Source organism: Anomaloglossus baeobatrachus, chromosome 5 (assembly GCF_048569485.1).
Source record: "Anomaloglossus baeobatrachus isolate aAnoBae1 chromosome 5, aAnoBae1.hap1, whole genome shotgun sequence".
NCBI classification, from domain to species: Eukaryota; Metazoa; Chordata; class Amphibia; order Anura; family Aromobatidae; genus Anomaloglossus; species Anomaloglossus baeobatrachus.
Window position 1 is genome coordinate 89,615,549 of NC_134357.1, and position 25,972 is coordinate 89,641,520.

The following is a 25,972-nucleotide window of genomic DNA, read 5'->3' on the forward strand; positions in this document are numbered from 1 at the left end:
TATGTCACGTGATACTAGGTTGTGTCACTAACATCATGGAGACATAACCTAACCTGGAGGCACTGGAATAGGCATACTTTGGCTTCCAAATCGCTGCCGAGTCCCTCCCACCTCCTGAGTGTTGTCACCTGATTCTCGCCTCCTGGCAGCTACTGTGCTAGGATGTTTGCTTGGCTGCCGCTCCGAAGTCCCACCTTCCAAATGCTGCCACCTGGGTCCTGCCTCCTGGCAGCTACTGCGCTATGGTGTGGGCTTGGCTGCTACTCCAGGGTCCCACTTCCTGCCTCCCGAGTGCCGCCTCTTGGATCCCGCCTCCCGGCCAGCCCTAGTCACTCCCGCAAAAGCAGGCACATGTGACGTCACAACCACCGTTCCCAAGTCCCGCTCCAGACTCCCGCCCTCTGCCTCCCCCCAGTCGCAAAGAGAAGAAGAGTGCCACTGCCACACAAAGTGTATTGAGCGTGCCAGTGTTACCACAAGAGACACTGACCCTGCACCAGCAATTGTGAATGTAGGTTAGGGTTAAGGTTACTAACTCTAAAGCTGCCCACACCTTCAAGATGAAGCTGGCTGTACACCTTCAAGGTAAATTGAAGCATTAATGTGTGATTGTTGTTCATGGAAAAATAAAAATAAGCTCTCCCCCAAAAATACCGTATTCCTTTTTTTGGAAGCAAAAATAATATTATACCCTGTCTTATTTTTGGAATATCACAGTATGAACTTAACAAATAAGTGAACAATCCCGGCAACTCAATGAAACGCTCCGAATGGCCGGCATTTATGACATTCCAAATACTGAGGAGTGCATATCAAAAATGGGGCCATGTGATTGGTATTCAGGAAATACTCACTGAGGAATTAAACAAGACAATGTTAGTCAAATGATCTGTGTACTAAAACTGAGACACTTTTGCTATAGTAACTTAACTGAAAAGTTGTTTTAGGCTACAATGGTACGTAAGTGCCTGATTTTGGTAAACTCCTTCATCGAAGGCTCGCAACAGGAAACAATCTCAATGATCTTCATAGTTTGGGTTATAAACCTTGTCCTAGATGCCTCTGATTTACATCTCAACAGCCGATTGTTGTTCATTTATCTTCTTCTGAAATAGTTGAAAAAGTTAAAATCTCCCAATTTACCTTCTCAGGATGGATTCACACCTTTGGCAGTCGCCCTTCAACAAGGTCATGACCAAGTGGTTTCTCTTCTTCTTGAAAATGACACTAAAGGAAAAGTCCGTTTGCCGGCTCTACACATTGCTGCCCGGAAGGACGACACGAAAGCAGCAGCTCTTCTCTTGCAGAATGACCACAACGCCGATGTGGAATCCAAGGTTTGTCTGGTTTATGTGAATGTACTAGACACATTTTAATGCATGTTATAATGCAGTCAAATGTCTTCCAGCAAAGCATCTCCCCAAGAAGCACTACAACTCCTTCCTTCCATTATCTCATGTCTCCCTTGCTTCCACCCAACATCTAATTTTGTTTATTTAGTCATTACTTTCTCAGAATTTATGGACACAGTTTTAAGTTTTTAGTTTATTTCTTTTTATCTACTTTTAATTTATGCAGTGCATGTGCCAACACAGTCTGCTTACAGGAATGTCTGCACCGCTCAGATGCAAAAACTTTATTATAGGAGACTCATGCATAATTATAGAAGAGAAGCACATTGTACCTGACACAGTCTTGCAGAAACATAAACAACTAGAGAGGAGCCATACAAAACCTAAGCCGACTACAGCTCCCGGAAACCATAGGCCTTGATGGCACATAGGTAGAATCTGTGTTAGGCTAGTTTTAGTGCACATCAGTAACCCTAAGGCCGGGTTCCCACCATTAAGATTAGTAGAATATTGCCCTGCCTCCATAATGCTGCGTTGTACAGTACAAGCACAGTGGATGGGATTTATTGAAATCCCATGCCCACTCTGCTTTTTTGTATGCAGCATAAACTAACATGCAACGCAGCATTCAAAGACGCAGCATGTCAATTTATTCTTGCGGAGATTCGAGTCTTCTCAGCTGGCAGAACACACAGAAAGTCCGCAGTGCCCAGAACCCTGATCGTGGACATGGACCACTTTTTCCTGCAGACAGTATTCGCTTCTCCGCAGTCTCCGGATCATGTGGACGTACTCCAATAATTTTAATCTGTTTATAAAAGTAAGATCATACAATAAAGTTATACTACACAACATTCCTATACCGTATTTGTTGGATTATAAAACGCACTTTTCCTCCCAAAAATGTGGGAGGAAAATAAGGGGTGTGTCTCATAATCCGAATGTAGCTTACCAAGGGAGGTGGAGAGGGGTCACAGGAGATGCTGCGGGCCGCGGGCGTTGTGCTGCGGGCTTACCACGAGCTGTGCTGGGGCTGCGGGCTGTGCAGGGGTTGCAGGCTGTGAGGCAGGGGCCGCCATTCTGAAAATGTCGACAGTGCTGGCTTCAAATAATGGCGCCCGCTGTCAGCGCATGCACAGATGTAGCTCTCGCCTCAAGAACACATCTGCACATGCGGCGAGTCCCGCTCATTGATTTCCCAGCAGTATTGCGCAGATGAGATCTCGGCTTGTCATTGAGCTGAGAGCTCCATCTACACTCGCGCCGACTGCGGGCACCACTTCTTTGAAGACAGCTGTTCCGACAATTTCTGGATGCTCCTCCTGCCTCACAGAGCCTGCAGCATTGCCCTACTCCACCACCGCCCATGCCTCCTGTGACAATGCTCCACCACCACTGTCCCCCCCCCCACCCCCCGGTAAGACAACTGGATTATAAGATGGACACAATATTTTTTTTTCTCTTTTTTTTTTTTTCTTTTCTCTAAAAACATAACATATGGTACTTGTTAGAGGATGCTCCTGCAAACATACAGTAGTATATCAATGCATCTCCCCTTAGTTTTAATCATGAAGAATTCCAAATAATTTGTTTTCATAGTTTTTTTATGTTTTGGATTTAGAAAGAATAGATTTAGTCATGGTGTTGCGCTATTACATGTGCACAATATGGCAGCCTTATTAGACATTGTATGGCATTGAAGTTTTTGCACTGTGTAGTATCTTTTACTATACTGTAGTAATAATATAGGTCTGACTGTCAACCTGTAATCTGCTTTTTAGTTGGGGGCCACGTGATAATATTGTCTCTAAAAGTCTCTACATACTTTAATCTCTCATGGAGCTACTATACAATCAGTTTCTTACTACAATGACTATAAGTGAGCCCGCATGATCATGAAGCTGGCCCATTACTCCAGGAAAATCTAGATTTTAGATCTTATAATATAGAAACCTCAACGTGAGCCAAATCCAAGCTTAACGTTGGTGCAGATTTGTGTTGCACTATATTATTCTAAAGGGTGCTTTACACGCTGTGACATTGCTAACGATATATGGTTGGGGTCACGGTGTTTGTGACGCACATCCGACGCCGTTAGCGACATCGCAGCGTGTGACATGTATGAGCGACCTTAAACGATCTCAAAAGAGGCAAAAATCGTTGGTCTGTGACACGTCATTCATTTATCAAAAATCTTTGTCTGGTCATTTGCGAGGTTGTTTGTCGTTCCTGCGGCAGCACATATAGTTATGTGTGACACCGCTGGAACGAGGAACAACCTCGTACCTGCGGCCGCCCACAATGAGGAAGGAAGGAGGTGGGCAGCATATTCCGGCCGCTCATCTCCGTCCCTCCTCTGCTATTGGTCGGCCGCTTAGTGACGCCACAGTGACGTCGCTATGACGCCGAACGCACCTCCCCCTTGAAGGAGGGATTGTTCGGCGGTCACAGCAATGTCGCTGAAAAGGTATGTGCGTGTGATGTTGCCGTAGCGATAATGTTCGCTATGGCAGCGATCACCAAATGTCGCACGAATGACGGGGGCGGGTGCTATCGTGCACGACATCGATAGCTATCACTAGTGATGTCGCAACGTGTAAAGCACCCTTAAGTGACCCCTTTTTTGCAAACTCTTCTAGTCATAATTGGTAACTAGTGATGAATGAGCATACACGGCACAACTCAATACACTATTGAGCATTGGGGTGCTCTGATACGTTCGGTGCTCGGCCGAGTATCGCGGGTGCTCAGATGTGTCTTCTCTGAAACAAGAACACAAAGAGCCGCCTCCCTTAACTGAATGATGGGAGCCGGCACGCCAGTGAGAGTCATTTGCAGTGTCTGAATGGCTCTCCCGGGGCATAAAAAGGAAGTTTTTGGATGTGGTGTGTCAAGAAGAAAAATAAAAGAAAATCCCCGCTCACCATCAACCCAGAAATGCTCTTTATAGCTGTCTGTATGTGGGCAGAGCGCCACATTGCCCAATCATTAACTTCCATTATACTTGTTACTCGAGTTGAGCCTGTCCGAGCGTCTGACCTGCTTGACTCAAGGACTGTGCACCCGAGCATTATACTGCTCTCCCATCTCTACTGTTACCCAACTTCTAAATTTATGGTTTTATATAAAATATTGCCAAGCCTATAGGACATGCAAAATGTGTGCATATTTCTTAGTAATCCAGTATAATGTCACACCCTAATAGTTTATGTTGAGGGTCACATGATTTTTGTCTAACACGCACGATAAGGCATGCAGAATCACATTCTAACACTGATCTTTAAGATGTAACTCACCTTCTGTGCCTGCCTTGTGATCACCCACATCCCATAATATGACCATTAGTCTATTTCATCCATATCATCACTGGTGAACTAACCATTCATTCTTTTCCCCTTCTTTGCTTCCCAATGTGTAAACATAGGTGATGGTGAATAGGACAACAGAGGTATATATGTACACGCAGTCACTTGCTCATACCTTAGCACTGCCGCTGCTTTCTCCTTATCTTCTTTCTGTTGCCTCCTATGTAGTATTGATTTGCTTTAGACTATGAGGGAGCATGTGCTATAGGAGGCAATACTGTAAACGGGGCTGTCTGCAGTAAAGAACTGGAACAGAGCAACAAATTATCAGCATGTCACATAATGCTTGGGACGTCCTCATAAATATTTTATTGGCTTGGTCCTGGGCTGCAGACAGTCCTGACACACTGCTTCCTCAACTGTTTTTCTAGTAGGCTTTTCTGCATGACACTTGCACTTACCTGGTGTCAGCAAACCAGCGATCTCTACCAGAATTTGGCAGACCCTCACTTATGAAGCCCTTTATCGGCTAGCATGGCTGAAATGTTTGCTACCTTTTTTTACAAATTGCATCTAATTTAATAGAGATATTGTTTGAAGGATGAATTAAAGACTGATTGCATGTTATTAGTCTGCAAAGTCTAGATCCTATGGTGTAAATGGTCGATTATACAGTGATCTAGAGATCAAGCAAAATCGGAGCCGACTCACAATGCAATATTATATTATGCCCTTAGTCGTTGATTTCGACACTTTTTATTCTCAAAGGCAATGGCCTCAAATCTGTGTCTCCATGTTGAATAAGTTGTAGATCATCGATGTAACGATATATATGCAGGGGGTAAGACACATAGTCTGACATAATGCAATTATCTGGTTTTGCTCTTTGAGATAATGGGAAGAGCATGTGTAATCCATCCTTATAGACAAACACATCATATGTGGCCACCATATATATGCTACATGACTTGTTGAAGATCCCGTCACATTTATGCTCCAGAATTCATGAGTTATACAACATTTTTTTGCAAATAAAATTTACATGTAAAGAAACTCACATATTTTAGATGACAGAACACATAATTATTAATTATAAGTAATTGTTATTTTGCTACCTAAACAGAGGCATAAGATCCTGGGCCTCAAAGCAAAACAGTAAAGGGTCCCTGTTGCTACACCCCAAATGACACACCCATGCATGTATTTAATTATACATGTCAAATAATCTGCTCACTGGCGGACACAAAAAGAAAGGGGCCCCAGGCAAGAACAATATATGGGCACTTTGTTGCCCAAGAGCTCGTGAAAATGAATAATCCCACCTGCTTTACAGATAGAAGTAGGCAACATTTACCTCTCGGGCCGCACAGGTTTTCCCAATGCTATGTCCAACCCTGAATCTGCTGCCTTGATGGAAAGATGATGTACACAGCCATTTAGAATGGCAGTGAACTCCTAACTTATACCACTGATGTGATAAGTTAAGGGACACATTTAAAGGGGTTTTCCACTATCAAATTTGTTTAAGTTATAGGCATACCTTGTTAAGAACTATGAATAAAATCATCCGTTTTCCCCCATGCCTCCCCAGAACTGCCTCTCCGAGCCTGTCTTTGCTTTAGCACAGCCAATTAGTGGGCATAGAGGTCTGATGCTAAGGTGGGTGGTACAACACCCCTGAGGCCAGTGATTGGCTTTGTTGTGATTGGATGCCACAGTAGAGAGGTGGAATTTTATGGATTAAATGAGCCTGATTTTGTTAGTTTTAACATTGCATGCAGATGGGTAAAAATAAAAAGTAGAAATCCCTTTAATTAAATTAGTTCAGAAAGTCACAAATATAATGTATACTTCTCATTACATTATACAAAAATAAGGGGACATATTTGCAGTTTATCATCAAGACGTTATTATTTCCTATGTTAGTATCCACAATAAGTAAAGGTTAATGATGTGGATGTATTGCATAGAGAGATAGTAACTCTGCCCTGGTCATGCAATGCTGAACTGGAGTACCTTGGGCCAACAAGGGGAAATTGTTCTGAAGACCCACCTCCATTTACACAGAGCATGTGAATGTCTACTCGTTGTCACATCGTGAAGGTTATCTTTGCACACAGAAAGGTCTAATTGATTAGTTGTGAGTTAAAAATCATAGGACATAGTCCCTAGTAGGAAGCATCCGATTATCTCCAACCCTAAAGACCCCCATACACTTTAGAAACACTTTTCTGCCAATCGTGCAGCCAACAACCATGTTGGCCAACTCTCCCAGTTACGGGAGCATTTGTTTGGCCGAGCTCTCCTGTGTTCTTCATAATAAAGCCATCAGCTGACATGTCGGCTTATCTTCGGGAGAACAATACGATCGTCTGACCAATATTAGACATGACCGATTGTCAGCTTCCCCAACGATCAGTCGGCCGGTGTCCCCATAACCATTACACTGATGCTAAGCCTGTCAATATTTATGGGTTTGGCTAACATTAGTCTAATGTGTATGGACCCATTTACTCCAAAAGGGATTTTTCTTCTATTGGACCTTTTAAGGTCAGATCTTTGGCCTATTGGAGAATCCTTTGATAGTCTGGTTGCTCAGCCTGCCCCTGTGTGATCAGAACATGGAGAAAAGAAATATTTATACTGACAATTAGCAGTGACTCACATTTACTCTAGGTAATATATTAGCTGTACTTGAATTTACCTATAAACAATAAATTAGTAATAAGTAATCTGTTCCGGGCTGCAGAAGGAAAACTGATGACAAAATAGGCCGTGAGTAATGTCGACAGCTTAAATGTTGAACTATGAGTCAAATACAGCAGAGACGAGACTATTGATCAGGTTACTGCTAATGTTTTGCGTGCGCCAATAGGTTTTGAATGTTGTTGCATTTGCTTTTGATATTGCTTATATAAATTAACATTGCCAGCATTGACAAGTCCATAAAATTTACCTTGCTCTTCTTTGATCTTTCTAGAGTGGCTTTACACCTCTCCACATAGCCGCACACTATGGGAACATTAATGTGGCAACCTTGCTTATAAGCCGGGGAGCAGCTGTGGACTTCACTGCCAGAGTAAGTCAACAATTCGGGGCAAAATTAATTATGAATTATTACACTTTCATTAATCAGATCGTTTATGAAACATAAGGTCAACTAATATCTAGTGCCGATTGAAAAGGTAAAAAGCTGAAAAGGTAATGTCAGTAGAAAAAAGTGATATCACTGAACCTTTAGTAGGTCTAGAAATGACTGAGGATGACAAAAAGGTGATATCACTGGGAAAGAGTATTATGTCATTGGATATTGGTTGGGCCTAGGAAGGACTTATGATGACAAAAACGTGACATCTTTGAGAGAGAGTGATGTCACTGAATCTTGGTTACATCCTAGAAAGAGTCATGATGACAAAAACCTGATGTCACTGAGTAAGTGATGTCACAACTTAGGTCTGAAGGACTGATGCTGACAAAAATGTGATGTCACTGGGAGATAGTAACATCACTGGATCTTGGTTAGGTCTAGGAAGGACTAATGCTGGCAAAAATTGATATCACTGGGAGATAGTGACATCAATGGATCTTGGTTAGGTCTAGGAAGGACTAATGCTGGCAAAACATATGATGTCACTGGGAGATAGTGACATCACCGGATCTTGGTTAGGTCTAGGAAGGACTGATGGTTATATGAAAAAGTAATAATAAAAATGGTTTACATATGGTCTATGCTATGACGTGATAGATACTAAGAGACATCATATCCAAACCAATAACAACTAAAATGGTTCAAACAGTAAATAGGACAGGTCAGGTTGTCTCTGCCGCTGTAGGGATCATTTATGGTTTTGCAGAACAAACCACTTGCATGACAGTTACAGCATGTGCTATGGAAAGAAAGCCAGGGGATTAGTGAACTAAAAGTGCTGTGCTGGCCTATGTGAGACATTATTGATGACCTGACTCATGTTTGCTGTAATGCTATAGAAGCATTAATAGTGACTGACATATAGCCTAAGTGTTTTACCTTAATGTATTCTTGCTGACTGATGAAAATGGAGATTTGTTTTTTACTGCTAAAATATGACGAAGACGAGAACTATATCTTATTTTTAGTTGTGAGCCATATTTAATGTTGTAAGGAACATTACTTTAAAATTTTTAAAACAAAAGTGAAATGTCATATTTCAGGTTGTGGGGGAGTCATAAAGGAGAAGGGGCTGAAACTTATTACCATATGAAATATTTGGGCATGGTGATGAAACAGAAGGGGTTCTCCAAATCAGAATGCCCTAAAGAAAAAATGTTAAAATTGATTTTATGTTATATATCTGCTTTTGGGGAACCTCAAGTGTTGTATTGGCATGTAGGACATACCGTATTGTTACCTGAGTGGATGGGTCTGCTATATAAGGGGTACTTTGCACGTTGCGACATAGCTACTGCGATATCGTCGGGGTCAAATCGAAAGTGACGCACATCCGGCGCCGATAACGACGTCGCAATGTGTAAAGCTTAGGAGAGAAGATGAACGAGCGTGAAAGTCAAAAATCGGTGATCTGTGTCACGACGGTCATTTACATAATGTCGCTACAGCGACAGGTACGATGTTGTTCCTCGTTCCTGCAGCAGAACACATCGCTGTGTATGAAGCCGCAGGAGCGAGGAACATCACCTTACCTGTGTCCCGCCTGCAATGAGGAGGGAAGGAGGTGGGCGGGATGTTTACGTCCGACTCATCTCCGCCCCTCGGCTTCTATTGGCCGCCTGCCGTGTGACGTCGCTGTGACTGGGCACGACCCACCCCCTTAGGAAGAAGGCGGGTCGCCGGCCAGAGCGATGTCGCAGGGCAGGTAAGTGCGTGTGAAGCTGCCGTAGCGATAATGTTCGCTACGGCAGCTATCACAAGATATCGCATCTGCGACGGGGGCGGGGACTATCGCGCTCGGCATTGCTACAATCGGCTAGCGATTGTAGCAGCATGCAAAGTACCCCTAAGAGTCCACTGAAGATAAATGATGACACACGTGGGAAGTGTAAGGCTATGTTCACACAGGACGTTTTTGCAGTGTTTTTTTCCTAACCAAACCCTGATCTTGTGGCAGGATGTTTCCTGATAGTCCTGATGTTTCCTGATAGTCATCTGCGGTTTTGGTGCGGTTTTTGTGGTGTTTTTGTGGCGTTTTTACAGCATTTTTTCTGTGATGTCAAGACCAGCAAGTGTTCAAAAGTACCTGAGTGCTGGGCTGGGGCGGGATTGACCTGGATCCGACAAAAAAAAAAAAGGTAGAAAGAAAAAAAAAAAGAAGTAAAAAAAACGCGCTATACTTACCAGTCTCCAGCATCGCTGTACCTGCTCGGTAGATGCTAGAGTGTATGGGTCCTTCCAAGTATGACGTCATTTCAACATACCCCTATCATATCGGGGCATGGGGCGAAGCATGATATAGTGGAAAGGAGAAAACATCGCCAAGCTCACTAACCAAGCTAGTCACGCCCACTAACCAAGCTGGTCACGCCCAATAACCAAGCTGGTCACGCCCACAAACCTGGAAGAAGCCCATACATTCTAGGCTCAACCGTACCTGCTCCCGCGGCCCCTCCTACTTCCGTAGCCGCTTATTAGACTCATGCATATTCACTGCTTACCCAGTGCACCAGCGTCTGTGATTGATTGCAGTCAGAAGCGCCCCCAGCCTGTGTGACAGTGGCCGTACAATGATAAGAGTAGATGTACCTGCAAAATGACATCTCCATATGCTCCCAACCTCACAAAGAAGATGTATAGGAGAATACAAGTAAAATATTGTAATCTGTAATTTGTAAAAAAAAAAATAATAAAAAAAAATGGTTCCACAGTATAATACTATTATCTGGGCTTATTTCAGCACTTGCACAAGTTGTCATTTCTCAAAGGATTTTATGGGGTTGTGTTGCTGATCTACATTTTTACCCTCTGAACCATGCCCTCTTGGTAAAGACTAGAGATCAGCGGACCCGTGGAAGTTCGGGTACGGCCGGTTCAGCCAGACTTTAGATAAAGTTCGGTTTGGGAACCGAACTTCACCTGAATCCCAATTGAAGTCACTAATTAGGCAGTTTGGTCTCCTCCCACATGTAGCCAGCCATAAACAGAGCACTTACGGGGGGCAGGTGGGCGAGGTTTTTCCATTTTTTTGGGTGCAAACTATATCTGATCACGCTGTTGTTACCCTACGTGTGAGCCGATCAAACACTGCAAGTGGGCTGAGCACCGAGTGTACCTGAGCACAGCGATGCTCCTGTGAGTGGTTTGCATATGTAAAGTACCCGAACTCCGTACCCGAGCTATATTTTTGTTGTAAAGTCTGTGTTTGATACTAACACCGAACACCGAACCTCGGGTTCACTCATCTCTAGTAAAGATCATAAAAATTAGCACTAAATAAAAAGGCTCGTATCTTTGGAACCATACTGCTGATTTTAATAAAGGAAAAAGCAGAATACTCCACGGTGCAGCAGGAATAAACTAAGGGCAAAACCTGCTTACTTTTTACCCAGTGACAGACCCTCTTTAAGTTCCATTCCTACCTAGGAATATACCCAAATTTCCACTTTTGAACATGGCTTTAGTAAGTCGTGCCCCTTGTGACCCAGTTCCTGAGATTATTTTGTGACTATTGGCAAGAGATGTGTCAATGGCTTTTCAGTCAGCCAAATAATACCCTGCTTTGTACTGACGAAGAACAAGAATCCCTGAAACAGCTGTCTACAGATGGGTATCTATGCTTTAGCCAATTCCAAGGCTACTTAATGCGTTAGATATTGACTTACATGACAGTTTTCTTCCTTCTGGAGGATGGATACTTTGCATTGTTATAAATAGGGATGATCGAATATCTCAAATATTCGGCTACGCCCATATTTGACGAATAGGTCGCCGCTATTCGACTATTTGCGAATATTTGATGCGCAATGTAAGTCTATGGGAAACCCAAATAGTTGCCTAATGAAGGAGAAATTGCACCAGGTGATTGCCTCCTACAAAATTACAACCTTTAAAAGTTGTGAAGAAGGTCTTTTTGATGTAGGAATAAAATAACATTCATGTCACAGCAACACTGTAAAGTGTGGATATAAGTTCCCAAACTCTGGGTCAGTTTGGGTGAGAAAAGTCTAATATGCAATAAGTAGAGCAGAAGTAATGCACCTAAAGGAAAACGTGCAGCAATATTCCGCACTGCAGCTGGTTTGTCTTTATTAAACATTCATGAAAAGTGTATAGTTCAGAGAATATGTTGTGTAACTGCAAACATAACAAGACTTGTGGATCTAACTGTAGCGCTTAGATTAAAACATCACAAATAATCTGATTAATATATATTAATGTCTGGTGCATTAGAACGTGACGATTTATGCTGCGGCCTGAGCAACAAGTCAGAAGTCAGGAAGCTTACTATCGCTTTCCTTTCTCCAGGTCCATACACAATCCATCTCCTGTAGACTATGATTGACATGAAGCTTTTTTTGCATAGAAATTGTGGTAAATCGCTGTCATCTGAATATACATGGCGATTAATACTATTTCTGACCATTACATGATTTGTCACCGATTTTTAGCAGTTTTTCCCCTGCACTAGATTCTCTTTTTACCTTTCTGCTTTTGTTTTATAACCAATTAGTATACTTTGAGCCCTGCAGACAGATCTGTAGACAGATTTGAGCAGTTTTTGAGAATGTTCAGTATAGGAGAGAAGAAATGACTTATAAGTGGGGAGGGGGGCATTTTTTCTAATAAGATATATTATTTAGTTTCTTCTCTTCAATTGTACTGATTTATGTAATACATAAAGAAAAGTGTAGTTACTATTTAATTGTTCATGGCCTATTCCAAAGAGAGGCCATTAATGTTAGTTCGCCGAGGGTCAGATTCCCAGTAATTGTGCTGATTAGCTAACTGAAGGCCTCTGGCTCTCAACTGGGCCACCATTCAACTGATTGGCAGCAGTTGGGGGAATTTCACCCTCATAAATCTAATTAATCCCTGAAAACCCTATAAGTTTCATAAAAGTGCAGTAAGTCTGTAGGGTTCCATGTCTTCATTAGATCTTCGTGTTACTTGGCAATAGTTCCTGTAGTAAATTACCTTCTCCCATGTGTAGGGCATGAGGCGACTTCTATATGATCTTTCTGAGAACATGAGACCAGGGTTTAACACTTTGTCCTCTCTGGGGCGGGTGAATTTACTACCTGTAGTGTAACCAATGTATTACACTGTATCTACCTTGACTTTACATTCATGACTTGTCTTGTGCATTTGTATCTCCTAGAACGACATTACTCCCTTACATGTGGCTTCCAAGAGAGGCAATGGTAACATGGTGAAACTTCTTCTTGATCGAGGATCCAAAATTGATGCCAAAACTAGGGTAAGTCACATTTAGAGCCTATCAAATTATGGTATAAGATGGTATTAGTCTGTGACATTGGACTTCCACTGGACATCTTCTATGGTTTAGCAAAGATTATTTTCCAATTATTAAACTAAAACTAGGCAAATATAGTTTTGGTTGATGGGGCCTTTCTGACATAATTGGGGACAAGAGTGCTATAAGCAACCTGTGAATGTTAAACAAGAGTGAAAGGTGTTGGCACCTGTTTTACGCTGTCCCCCAGGAGCTTCGAGCTGTTCCTTCTGACTCTCGGACTATGGTCACTTAAGCTCCTAATACACATTAGACTAATGTCAGCCAATAGTGATATATTTGGTAGACAGTCTGTTGTGTATGGGAGATCTGGACAACTGATTGTTCCAGGAAATATCGATCCAGCATGTCCAATATCTGACTGCCGATCATACAGTCTTCTGAAGAGAAGCCACCACCAGATGTGTCTAGTGCCAGTTTTCTCACAGAGAACCCAAGAGCGCTTGGTCGAATGAGTGCTTCTGTGTATGGGAGAACCAGCCGAGATAACTGTCAGCCGAAAAATCAGGTGAATCATCATTCTGCCGACAGCCATCTAATGTGTATGATGGGTTTCCGCATTCTGCATTTACTGCAAATACAGAGGGGAGATCTTTCATTGTATCCCCCAAACATAATGCCCCAGCAAATGCTAATGTGTGCCATACAGTGGCATGCAGATGAGTCCACCCTCATTTTTCCCCAACTTGCATTAACTTTTTTAAAAATAATATTTCATACAATTATTGCAACATTCCTTGGAAGGTTAAAACAAGAAAGCCAGCTCAACTCAAAAATGGCACGTATTATAAGATGTGGACTGCACTAAAAATTCCAAACTGTACTATTTTAAAATTTGAGATTTTTGTCAAAAATTTGAATTTGTTCAGCAGTCCTACTCCAAAACATTTTTATTTAAAATGTGCCTTACGGCCTCACATATGAAAAAGTAGAACTGTTTATAGCAGCACTTACCTGGTGCTTTTCAATCCCTTACCCAAGACTGAATCATGGCTGTGGGCGGGACAGGCCCAAGCAAATGCTGCATGAATTAAATAGCTTGTGGACAGGGCTTGATGGCTGAATGTGAACAGCCACCAATTGCCAAAATCAAGATAGGTGGAAAAACAAACCAAATTGAGGTGCACAGCAAGGTGGAGACCAATTCAATGAAGAAAAAACAAGAAAGCCAGCTCAACTCAAAAATGGCATGTATTATAAGATGTGCACTGTGTAGAGACATGGGGGTCAGTGGGTGCTCTTGTCTGCTGGCCCGGCCTCCTTTAGAAAGACAGCGTGGCCCAGGGCTCATCCCAACTGATGCCAGACCTCCTTAACTGTGAGCGGAACACTACTCAGACAACACAGGGTGAGGGAATCACAATATTAAGACTTTATTGGATCCCCAAACAATTAACGGCACATAGCACATAACCAGGAAAACCACAGAATGTAACCGGCGACAGTTTCTCACCCTTCCGCTGGCTCACCTGGGATTAGAATGTCCGTGCCTCAGAGCTTCCAGGGCTACTTACTCCAATCCAGCAGCACCCCGCTATTGGCGGGCTCCCACCGAGAATGGAATAACGCCAGATTTAGGAAGCTGGCTGAGGTCCGCAAAGTCTGTAGTCCGGTGACTGTATTGTCCCAAGCTGGATTCCTTCCTTAGGTAGTCCTTGATATCACAGCCGAATACTTGCATTCGATGCTGAAGTCCATGTAGTGTTATAATCCAGGTTCAGCTATGGCTTGCCAATCGGATCCGCAGATCCTAGATTGGTAGCATGTAACAAGAGTCTTGTAAAAACAATGAGGGGCTTATCCCCCATCTATAAACAAACTATCTTCATGTCTGACTGAATTTTAAGAAATTTAACCCATGCTAGGCACTGACAAAGTCCATGTCGTCACACACTGCACTAAAAATTCCAAACTGTACTATTTTAAAATTTGAGATTCCTTGAAAGGTTGTAATTTACATCAAAGCCCCTGGAAGGTCATGTATAGACACCTATAGTATGGCGATATCAGGTTGTTGTTTTTTTAAAGCTGCTTATCAGGTGCCACTTATCTTGAGCCCAGGGGAAAAGGTAAGAAAGAACACATCTGTATAATGCCCATAGGATCCCATTAAAATTAAACATATTATATACACAGGCCCCAATTCCTTAAGACTGACGTTGTACATGACGCTGGAATAAGATGCACCAAATATATGATGAGGCACATGCCACTTAATGAATTAAGTGCATCCTACAACTGCTGTGACCCTCCAGGAAAGATGTACTCTGATCAAAGACTGGGGCACTTTCCAGGAGGAGTAAGTTATGTCACTAAAGTGAGTGGCTGAGTTTGAGGCGCCGGCCTGTAGTGACATGATCCATGTAGCACAAAGGTGATATCTTGCCAACCCGGCCAATCATAAAACGAGCCTTGGATTTTGGAGGAAATTCGCAAACCTCCTGTCAACAGCCAGAGAACACTGACTTGGACAGGGATTGCGTGAAGCGATCCGCTCATCTCTAATCTCTACTGAAATTCCTTGTGAAGTTGAAGAAGAGTATACCATTATATACCCTCGAAACACATGTCTGAAGAACAATCGTTTGCCATAAGTTGTCTAAATCATCCCTATGGATCCATCCAGTGTACGTGCCAGGATCAGGTCAAATGTAGCGGAAAAATTCTACGGCCCTAATTCATTATTGCCTTTGTGCCTTTTTTGCTCTACCTTTTTGATGTTTTTTGGCTATTTTGTATTTGTGCCTTATTCTTTTTTTAACCTGCACCATTTTTAAAGTCCATTTGATAGGTGTTCGCCTAGTTGTTTTTTTTTTATCTTCACCATTCTGGGCAGAGTTTGTTTTCTTCTGAGTCATCAATTGTAACATTATAAAAAGTGGTAGCATTGAAGTGATTTTATGTACTGCCATAATTTTTGCACAAATTTTGCGACATTTTAGCAGAACATGTGACTTATTGCTCTAAAAAGTTGCAAAAAAGGTTTAATACAAAACTAAAGAGCTTTTTTGATTTTCTTCAAAATTCATAAACCACAGTTGCCATAATGTGGTACAAAACCATGAATGAATACCACAAGACAATAAAAGGGACTTAAAGAAGTGCACATGATGAGTCAGGCCCCATGATCTCCAAAATTCAGGACAGATCTACCTTGCTGCATATCACTTAGAAACATTACTTATAGGGGAAAACACTTGAAAGTCTGTTAAACAAAGTATCTTCAGAGTATTCGCAGCTCTTGAGAGCCTGAGAAAGCCACACAGATATCATACATTTTAATGAGAGCGTCCGGAAGGCAGAAACATCTCTGGCGGTGATGCTGAATATGCATTTAGCCTATAACTCACGCATCATGTCTTACGTAAAGCTGATGCTGCAGTATTGATTTTTTTGGAGAGAATCCAGTCTTATGCTTTATGCATTATATATTACCTGACCGGCACAAAGAGACCGAGAGGTGAGATATCACCTGTGAGACTAGATTTCTTCCCTTCCTGACGTGATCTTGCTCTTCGTGCTGTACAAATCTATTTAAATAACTCTATTTGTGAAAATATATACACCCTAGCAGGCATGTGCACATATCCTATCCAGGACCCTTCATAAAATGATGGTGAATTTCCAATTAAATGGGTAAAGAATAGATAGAACCTAAATGTCAAGTCCTGCATTACCACCATGACTCGAGAGCCAGTAAGAATCACCATAATTAGTGTCTTTCCTTACTATACTGAACAAATCTTTTGATCGGTCATGATTTTCTGGATACAAGGAAACATCTTAATGTCATAGTCGTTGGCTTACATTACACAGAAGCCAGAGAAATCTCAGCCGCTCCCGAGGATCCCCGGAGCTGGACCAGAGTAGTGTCTTGCAGGTTTTTAGGCCTTTTACCCAAAGTATAAATAGCTGAAAGTGATTTCTTTACAGATGTTAACCGTTTATATATTTAATAAGACCCTTCTGCCATGGGGATCCTTCCAGCCCTCTTAGTGCAGCAGTGGCAGCATGCTATGGCCCTGGAGGCTTACAGACACTGACTAGAGACTCTACAAGGTTCATTACCAGGGGCTGACATTAGTCAAAAGCTGTCTTATTACATATGTGCAAATGGATGCTACAGAGCGATAAAAAAATAAAAACAAGATACAGTCTGTAATATCTATGCAAGGTCATGTGAAATATGTGAAGGTTATGTTACATATGTATCTATCCCATATCTATCTATCTATCTACCTACCTATCTATCTCATATTTGTATTTATTATTATTTATTTTAAAGCACAATTAGTTCCATGGTGCTGTACATAAAAAGAGGGTTTACATACAAAATACAGATATATACATTACAATCAACAGACTGGTACAGAGGGGAGGGGACCCTTCCCAAACTGACTTACAGTCTGCCTTTCTGACCTTGAGAGCCACATTAAGCTCTGAGAGGGTTGCCAGCCATATTCGACTCTGAGAGAGGGTCGCGAGCCGCATTCAGCTCTGAGAGAGGGTCACCAGCCACATTCGGCTCTGAGAGGGTCGCAAGCCATATTTGGCTCTGAGAGAGGGTTAGCAGCCACAGTCAGCTCTGAGAGAGGGTCACCAGGCACATTCAGCTCTGAGAGAGGGTCGCGAGCCATATTCGGCTCTTCGACAGGGTAGCAAGCTATATGCGGCTCTTAGAGAGGGTCGCCAGCCACATTCACCTCTGAGAAAGGGTCCCCAGCCACATTCAGCACTTTGAGAGAGTCGCCAGCCACGTTCAGCTCTGTTAGTGGGTCGCCAACCACATTCAGCTCTGAGAGAAGGTTGCCAGCCATATATGGCTCAGAGAGAAGGTTGGCAGCCATTTTCGGCTCTGAGAAAGGGTCGCCAGCCACATTCGGCTCAGAAAGAGGGTTGCCAGCCATTTTCGGCTCTGAGAGAGGATCGCCAACCACATTCAGCTCTGAGAAAGGGTCACCAGTTACATTCAGCTCTGCAGCAGGTCGTCAGCTAGATTCAGCTCTGAGAGAGGGTCTTCAGCCATATTCGGCTCTGAGAGAGGATTGCCAGCCTCATTCACCTCTGAGAGAGGGTTTTCAGTAGAGTTGAGCGATGTTCGAGTCGAACGAACGAACTCGAATGATTTGCTTAAAGTTTGGCTGTTCGAGTTACGTACAAGAACGGTTCGATCACCAAAAGTGTGGCTTTTCACACTAAGTATGTGCGCACGTTGTGTATCTGCATGCATCCTGCGTCCCCAGCACAATCCCTCTCTCTTTCCTACTCACCGATCACGGGCGCCTCGCTGCACGGCTGTCACAAATCTCTGGCGGCTTTTCCTCTTTTGAAAATGGCTGCCGCTTTATTATTCAATCAGGTATTCCGTGCCTTCCCCACCCACCAGCGCCCATGATTGGTTGCAGTCAGACACGCCCCCACGATGAGTGACAGCTGTCTCACTGCAACCAATCACAGCCGCCGGCGGGCGGGTCTATATCGTGCAGTAAAATAAATAAATAAATAATTTTTTAAAAAAAAACTGCGGTCCCCCCAATTTTGATACCAGCCAGGATAAAGCCACACAGCTGGAGGCTGGTATTGTCAGGCTGGGGAGTGCCACGTTATGGGGAGCCCACCACCCTAACAATATCAGCAGGCAGCCGCCCGGAATTGCTGCATCCATTACGGCAGTCCCGGGACTCTACCCAGTTCATCCCGAATTGCCCTGGTGCGGCGAACCTGTAAGTGAAAGTAAAGAAACACACACAACAAAAAATCCTTTATTTGGAATAAAAGACAAAAAAACACCTCATTTACCTCTTTATTAATCTCCAAACAATAATCCAGATCCGAAGTAATCCACACAACACTGTCAGCTCTGCTACATGAAGATGACAGGAAGCCCCGTAGAACACGAGCGATCTGTGTCCTCTCCATGCAGCACCTGAAGTGAGCCGTGCTGTCACCGGAGACTTCACTCTGCAATGCAGAGGTCAAGATGACCAAATCTTCCTATGTTTCTCATTAGAGGCAGTGGCTCAATGGTTAGAGCTACTGCCTAAGAAGCATTAGTTCATGAGTTTAAGTCCCAGCCGCCCCGGTAAAGAATTTAATTTATTTTTAATTTTAAATTATAATTGTTATTTATTTATAATTATAATTTAATTTAATTATGCACTGAGGGGAGGAGCCGGACATCAGCTGTGAGCCGCGGGCCACACCTCTAAAATTGGAGCAGTTCACGGAATGAGGCTGCATTGCTCTCTCCTCTCTCTTCTCTATCCTCTCTCTCTCTTCTCTCTCTCCTTTCTCTTCTCTTTCTCTTCTCTCTCTCTTCTTTCTCTCTCATCTCTCTCTCATCTCTCTCTCTCTGTCTCTCTCTTTTTCTCTCTTTCTCTTCTCTTTTTCTCTCATTTTCTCTTTCTCTCTCTTTTTTTCTCATTCTCTATCTTTTTCTCTCTCTCTCTTTTTCTCTTTCTCCTCTCTCTCCTCTTTCCTCTTTTCTCTCTTCTCTTGCCTCTCTCTCTTCTCTCTCTTCTCTCTCTCCCTCTCTCTTCTCTCGCTCTCTCCCTCTCTTCTCTCTCTCTCCCTCTCCTCTTCTCTCTCTTCTCTCCTCTTCTCTCCTCTTCTCTCTCTTTTCTCTCCTCTTTCTCTCTCATCTCTCTCTCTCTGTTCTCTCCTCTTCTCTCTCTCTTCTCTCTCTTTCTTCTCTCTCTCTCTCCCTCTCGCTCTTCTCTTTTATCTCTCTCTTCTCTCTCCCTCTCTCTTCTCTTCTCTCTTCTCTCTCTTCTCTCCCTCTCTCTCTTCTCTCCCTCTCTTTTCTCTCTCTTTCCTCTCTCTCAGACCTGGCGATGATCAGCTGATGCGGTCACCTGACGGCATCAGCTGACACTAAAAGTCGAGCGGTGAGGCCGGCTTTTTACCGCGCAGCCAGCTAAACTATCAGCTGCTGCTGTTGGACAGGAGTCTGCACAGAAGTGTGTAGTTTGTTTTTTACTGGATTACTGCGGAGGGGGGGTTCTTTATTTCAATAAAGATGGAGTCACTAATTGTGTTGTGTTTTATTTCTAATAAAAATATTTTTCTGTGTGTTGTGTATTTTTTTATCTGTACTAGAAATTCATGGGGGCCATGTGTAATATATTCCCTATATTTTTGGTTCCTAGCCGGGTACAAATAGGCAGCTGGGGGTTGGGGGCAGCCCGTAGCTGCCTGCTGTACCTGGCTAGCATACAAAAACATGGCGAAGACCACGTAATTTTTTTGGGGGGAAAAAAACTCCTGCATACAGTCCTGGATGGAGTATACTGAGCCTTGTAGTTCTGCAGCTGCTGTCTGCTGTCTGTCTTTATGGAGGAAAGCAGACAGCAGGTGCAGAACTACAGGGCTCAGCATGCTCCATTCACTAGTGTATGCAGGAGAGCAGACAGCGGCTGCAGAACTACAAGGCTCAGCGTGCTCCATTCACTAGTGTATGCAGGAGATCAGACAGCAGCTGCAGAACTACAAGGCTCAGCATACTCCATCCAGGACTGTATGCAGGAGTTTTTTGCCCACCAAAAAAATGACATGGGCTTCACCATATTTTTGTATGCTAGACAGGTACAGCAGGCAGGTACGGCTGCCTCCAACCCCCAGCTGCTTATTTGTACCCGGCTGGGAACTAAAAAAATAGGGAAGCCCTTTTTTTAATTATTTCATGAATTTCATGAAATAATTAAAAAAAAAATCGCCATGGGCTTCACCCCATTTTTGTGTCCAGCCAGGTACAACTAGGCAGCTGGGGATTGGAATCCGCAGCACAGGTTGGCCCGAGCTTTCTGGGCCCCTCTGCTGCGAATTGCAGTCCGCAGCCGCCCCAGAAAATTGGCGCTTTCATAGAAGTGTCATCATCTGGCGTTGTATCCAACTCTTCCAGCAGCCCTGAAGCCGGGTGGCTTGCTGGGTAATAATGGGTTAATACTAGCTTTGTTTTACTAGCTAGTATTAAGCCAGAGATTCTTAATGTCAGGCAAGTTTGACTTGGCCATTAAGAATCTCCAATAAAGAGTTACAAAAAATAGACACCACACAGAAAAAAATGTTTTAATAGAAATAAATACACAGACACACTTAGAGACTCCATGTTTATTACTTCCTCTCAGCCCTCCACGATCCTGGTCTTCTGTCTTCTTTCCTCTTCAACCCATGCAGCTCTGCTACATCAGACAGCACTGTATGGGAGAAAGATGCTGCTGCTCCCGTGCAGTCTAATCACTCAGTGAGTGAGCAGAGGCTGCGGGCTGTAAGCAGTGATGTCACTGGTGACAGGCGGTTACTATAGCAACGGTGCTCCGATCACGTGATTCCCGGTGCAGCCATTCACTGGCTGTGGCAGCCAGTCCTTGCATGTGGGCTGACTCTGTAAAGAGCACCCACATGCAGGAACGAGGAAGCCGACCATGTGCCAGAGCATCTCGCGGGTACACGGAGATGCTGGAACGAGCACCGCGTACCGGAGAGATGCACTGACAGGACCTAGCATGACGTCTAGCCATGTGACCAGTCTGTAACCAATGAGATAATACACACGTGACTGGTCACATGCTATTTTGACGTCACGGAAGGTCCTATCATCAGTGCTGGTTACCGGGAGGACGCAGCGATTATCAGAAGGAAAAGCGGCGGGAGACAGAGTGCAGGACGCGTTGCGTGGACCTGTAAGTGTAATGGCAATGTTTATTAACTGTATGTGTACATGTACTGTATAATGTGTTTGTATGTGTTTGTGTTTGCCTGCCATTGTTTTCAATGGGGTTCGAAGGGGTTCGTCGAACGTTCGACGAACCAAACTGAACTCAAACTCGAACTCTAGGGGGTGGCTCATTTCTAGTCTTCAGCCATATTCGGCTCTGAGAGACGATTGCCAGCCAAATTCAGCTCTGAGAGAGTCGCCAGCCATATTCAGCTCTGAAAAAGGCTCGATAGCCACATTCAGCTCTGACAGATTGTCGCCAGCCACATTTGGCTCTGAAAGAGGGTCGCCAGCCATATTAATCTTCTTCTGTCTATCTATTTATCTATCTATCTATCTATCTATCTATCTATCTATCTATCTATCTAATTACTGTATCTATCTGTCATTATCACTCCCCTAAATTCGTTCCACCAGTCCAGTATTGAACCTGTTATTGTCCAAGCACACTTTGAATGTTAAGACAATACGGTACCTATATATTCATAGATTGTTCTTTGGCTCTTTAGTTTTTACAGCTTTTTTTCTGAAATCAGACTATATTTTTATTACCTTTTATTTTCTAAAAAAAATATCAGTTTTTTAAACTATTTTTTTTTACCCTAGCCTTAGTTAGAATTGGAAAAAGTATGTAAAAATGTATTATGTTGGAGGCCTTTTTTTTTCTTTATTTAAAGGAAACTTTTTTTTAAATTTGGGACAAATAAATAATTTTTGGGGCAGGTCACTGGCTCCTCTCACAAAACTGCAAGTGATAGTAAGGCAGAGGTCTGCAGGCGAGCACAGTGCAGCACAGGTGCAGTGCAGAATTCAGCACAGTTTTGCTCAGCCTGTCATCTCAGTTGCTGCCTATGCAGAGTGCAGCAGTAGAGCTGTATTTGTCATCTGCATAGGAAGTGCCTAAGATAACAAAGCTCACTATATACACAGAGCTTTGGCATCTTAGTCGCTGCCTATTAAAAGCCAAGCTGCAGATGACAAGCTCATCTGAACTGCATCACTTTGTATAAAAACTGGTGACTGAGGAGAGATACTATTTTAGCTTGCTGGTCAGTGCAATAGAGATTGGGGGTGAAATCTTGTGCCACAATAGTATTTAGTGCCCGTGCTAGAACCCTGTTCCCCTCCGCCTTATGCTATACAAATCTATTTATAATATTAATTTTCTTTAAAATTAGACATATTATTGATGCTTAGATTTTAAGGCCCAGTAAGAAAATCTCTGGCCTACATCCTGTGAATTCTGCCACCTTCATGCTTTGCACCAGATTCAAGGGAGTATATATTTATAGCGTAATATTATTGTTTGTAGCAATACTGCCACTTAGTGGATAGAGATGGTATTATGTTATTATTGTAAAAATAATGCATGTACAGTAATAGCCAAGAGTATTCAAGTTGTCTCTTCAGGGAGGAAGGAGGCAAACTCTGGCACCACCTATTGGAAGTAGCAATCCTAAAAGTCAAAAGTGGCTTTTTAACAATATGACTTAGGATTTATATTAGATCAGAACCCCAATTTGCAGACATGATGTTTCAGGGTGATTGCCCCTCGTCGGTGCAAAGTATGAGATCTGATCTGGCTTATGAGAAGCTATAGTGGGTTTTAAGGGGAAAACTATTCTCCTTGAGTATGAAATATATGAAATTTCCTGTATGTGTCATCTATGATAAAGGAATAGATAATTTTAAGTATATCCTGTAACAACTAGTGTGGTACAAGAATACAATAAATGTATATTTAAGGGACATGCAAGGAATAATGTTAATAACCTCATACAGATACAACAATTGTGGGTTGTAACTCAGTGTAGTGCAGAATGAAGAAAATAATGAAAAGTGAACAATATTTATGCAGTGTATTGTTTTTTACAGGATGGCCTGACGCCTCTTCACTGCGGAGCACGCAGCGGTCATGAACAGGTCGTGGAAATGCTTCTGGAGAGAGGAGCCCCGATTCTTTCCAAAACAAAGGTTTGTTGCTAATTTCCTAAAGCTTTTGGCACTGCCAGGTACAGCATTTGACTATTTTTGGCACTGACTTTGTATGGAATGGCATTATAATGGCAGAGAATGGAGGGCAGGGGTCCTCTGATCTGGGGGTTTGTGGGGGCCATAGCAGTTAGACGCACATCTATATAACAATCCAGTGGATTGGGGATAATTTGTACTATTTTCATTGTACACTTTCTTGACTTTCCCCAATATTTCTAAACCTAGTTCAAGAATATGGAATATCATAGGTATAATAGGTGTGAGCGGTGAGGTCTGATCTTTGCACCCCACTGATCAGCAGAAAGAAGTGGTCACAAATGAGTTTCCGGTATATGTGGCATCCATATGTGTGAGATTTTTCTATGGATGCTACACATACACATTGTAACCTATGGTGCTGCTCACTTGTTCGGGTTTTCTCATAGACCATGTGAACCACAAGGATATGTCCATTTTTTTCTGTCAGTATTGATAGCCAATGCAAGTCTATGGGTCGGTGTAAACACGTACAGCACACGGATGGCCTCTGTGTGCCGTCTAAGTGCCGTCCATGTGCTGTGCGTGTTTAACATTTAAAGTATAAAAAGCATTGTAATTTCATTTTCTATATCCATACCATAAAAACACGGAGAGCACATAGATGTCACATGGATGACACACGTTTTTGAAAATGTACATACAGATGAGTGATAAAAAAAACTAAACACAGATGGTCAAAATGGAGCGTGCCTCAAGTACGTGTGTTTATACCGACATGTGAAGTGAGTTTAAAGAAAATCCCTATGATAAATAGGGATATTATTGGATCCAATAGTCCAGCACGTCAGGGAATTCCCTACAGGGCCAATTTAACTTCTGTCTCGGAGGTATAAAGTATAGCAAGCAACACATATTCGAATCTTCCTGATTTGCGAATATAATACCAATCTTACAGTGACGACTGGCACCCACAAAAGAAAACAGGAGAAAGAGATCAGGAGCAAAAAAGCAGCAAGAATGTATACAGCGGTGTGGGGCAACAGTCGTCAGCGAGGGAGGGATTGCCTCCGGGCACTCTACATGAAAGACACGGTCCTGGCTGGGTGTGTGATCTTGTGTCATGTGGGTTGTATGTCCTTGTAGGCCGCATGTTGCTGATGTTCTCGGCTGGTCAGGACCAGATGACAACTCACTTCTTCGAAGAGACCACCAGTTCAGTTTCATCAAGAAGTCTACACTTAACGGTCCTTCCATAACAACTGTATACATGAGATAGCGGTCACATAACATTGCAGTTTTGCAACACATCTTCAGACACATTCTCAGCTCCCTCCGGGTTATTTTCCATTTTACTGTTCCTGTGAGTCCCAGCACAACCCGGCCCAACATAAGAGTCCAATTTGTGACAGTCACTTTCCCTGTATTCAGTTCCACTTTTATTCTTCTCATAGAGGAGCAGGTCTGTTACTATTACCAGAGTACAGCCTTGTGCTGCCAGACACTTCCATATCCATGTCTCTTCTCCTCGTAGAGGAGTATGGGGGGTTTGCTGGTAGTGTCAGAGTAGAGCCTTGCGCTCTCAGACGATTGGGGAGACCCTGACCTGGAAAGTCAACCCCGTTTACATACGACTCCATCCTGACATGTTACCTTTTAGACTTGGGGCCTTGTCACTAAAGTCCCATCCACCTGACCCTTCTACCTGGGGCTACTTCGTTAGAAGACCAGTCTCTATCCTCAGCGCTGTCAAGCGTTCTGTTTCTCAGTCCACACTTCACGCTATCTCCCTTCGGTCTCCTTTCTTCTTTTGCTGCCACTGCATATATCCTTGACGACCTACAGACTATACAGCCGTTTTTGGTACTCACTGGTTTTTCACTAACTTTTTTAGAAGGGAACCGTGTCTTTCACTATGAGCTAACCCCTCCCATTGTGGACTAGTCCCAATACAACTACTTCCTGCCTTCTCTAAAGTCTGGCAACTACTTATAAAAGTGCTATACATTACACATTACATCACATCACAATCCACATAGCACAATATTTACAAAAGATGCCGAACACCATTCACATTACACTACATGACAATATAGTACGCGATTGGTGTCTGCAGGGAAAGAAATGCGACAGCAGCCAGTCCACCTCCTTACAAATGGTGAA

The 25,972-nt window shown here is 43.0% G+C and overlaps 1 protein-coding gene across 30 annotated transcripts in view; it reads left to right on the forward strand.

Annotated features, from left to right (window-relative positions):
• The window catches only part of ANK3 (ankyrin 3), a 1,059,766-nt gene that overhangs the window by 770,161 nt on the left and 263,633 nt on the right, over positions 1–25,972 (forward strand). For 23 of the 30 annotated variants that reach the window (XM_075348673.1, XM_075348677.1, XM_075348666.1 and 20 more), the window contains 5 exons: positions 1,152–1,337; positions 4,777–4,800; positions 7,638–7,736; positions 12,967–13,065; positions 23,714–23,812. In XM_075348673.1, the coding sequence (XP_075204788.1) occupies positions 1,152–1,337; positions 4,777–4,800; positions 7,638–7,736; positions 12,967–13,065; positions 23,714–23,812 (507 nt within the window). The remainder of the gene's footprint in view (positions 1–1,151; positions 1,338–4,776; positions 4,801–7,637; positions 7,737–12,966; positions 13,066–23,713; positions 23,813–25,972) is intronic. The other 7 variants (XM_075348664.1, XM_075348683.1, XM_075348685.1 and 4 more) reach the window with 1 other exon arrangement.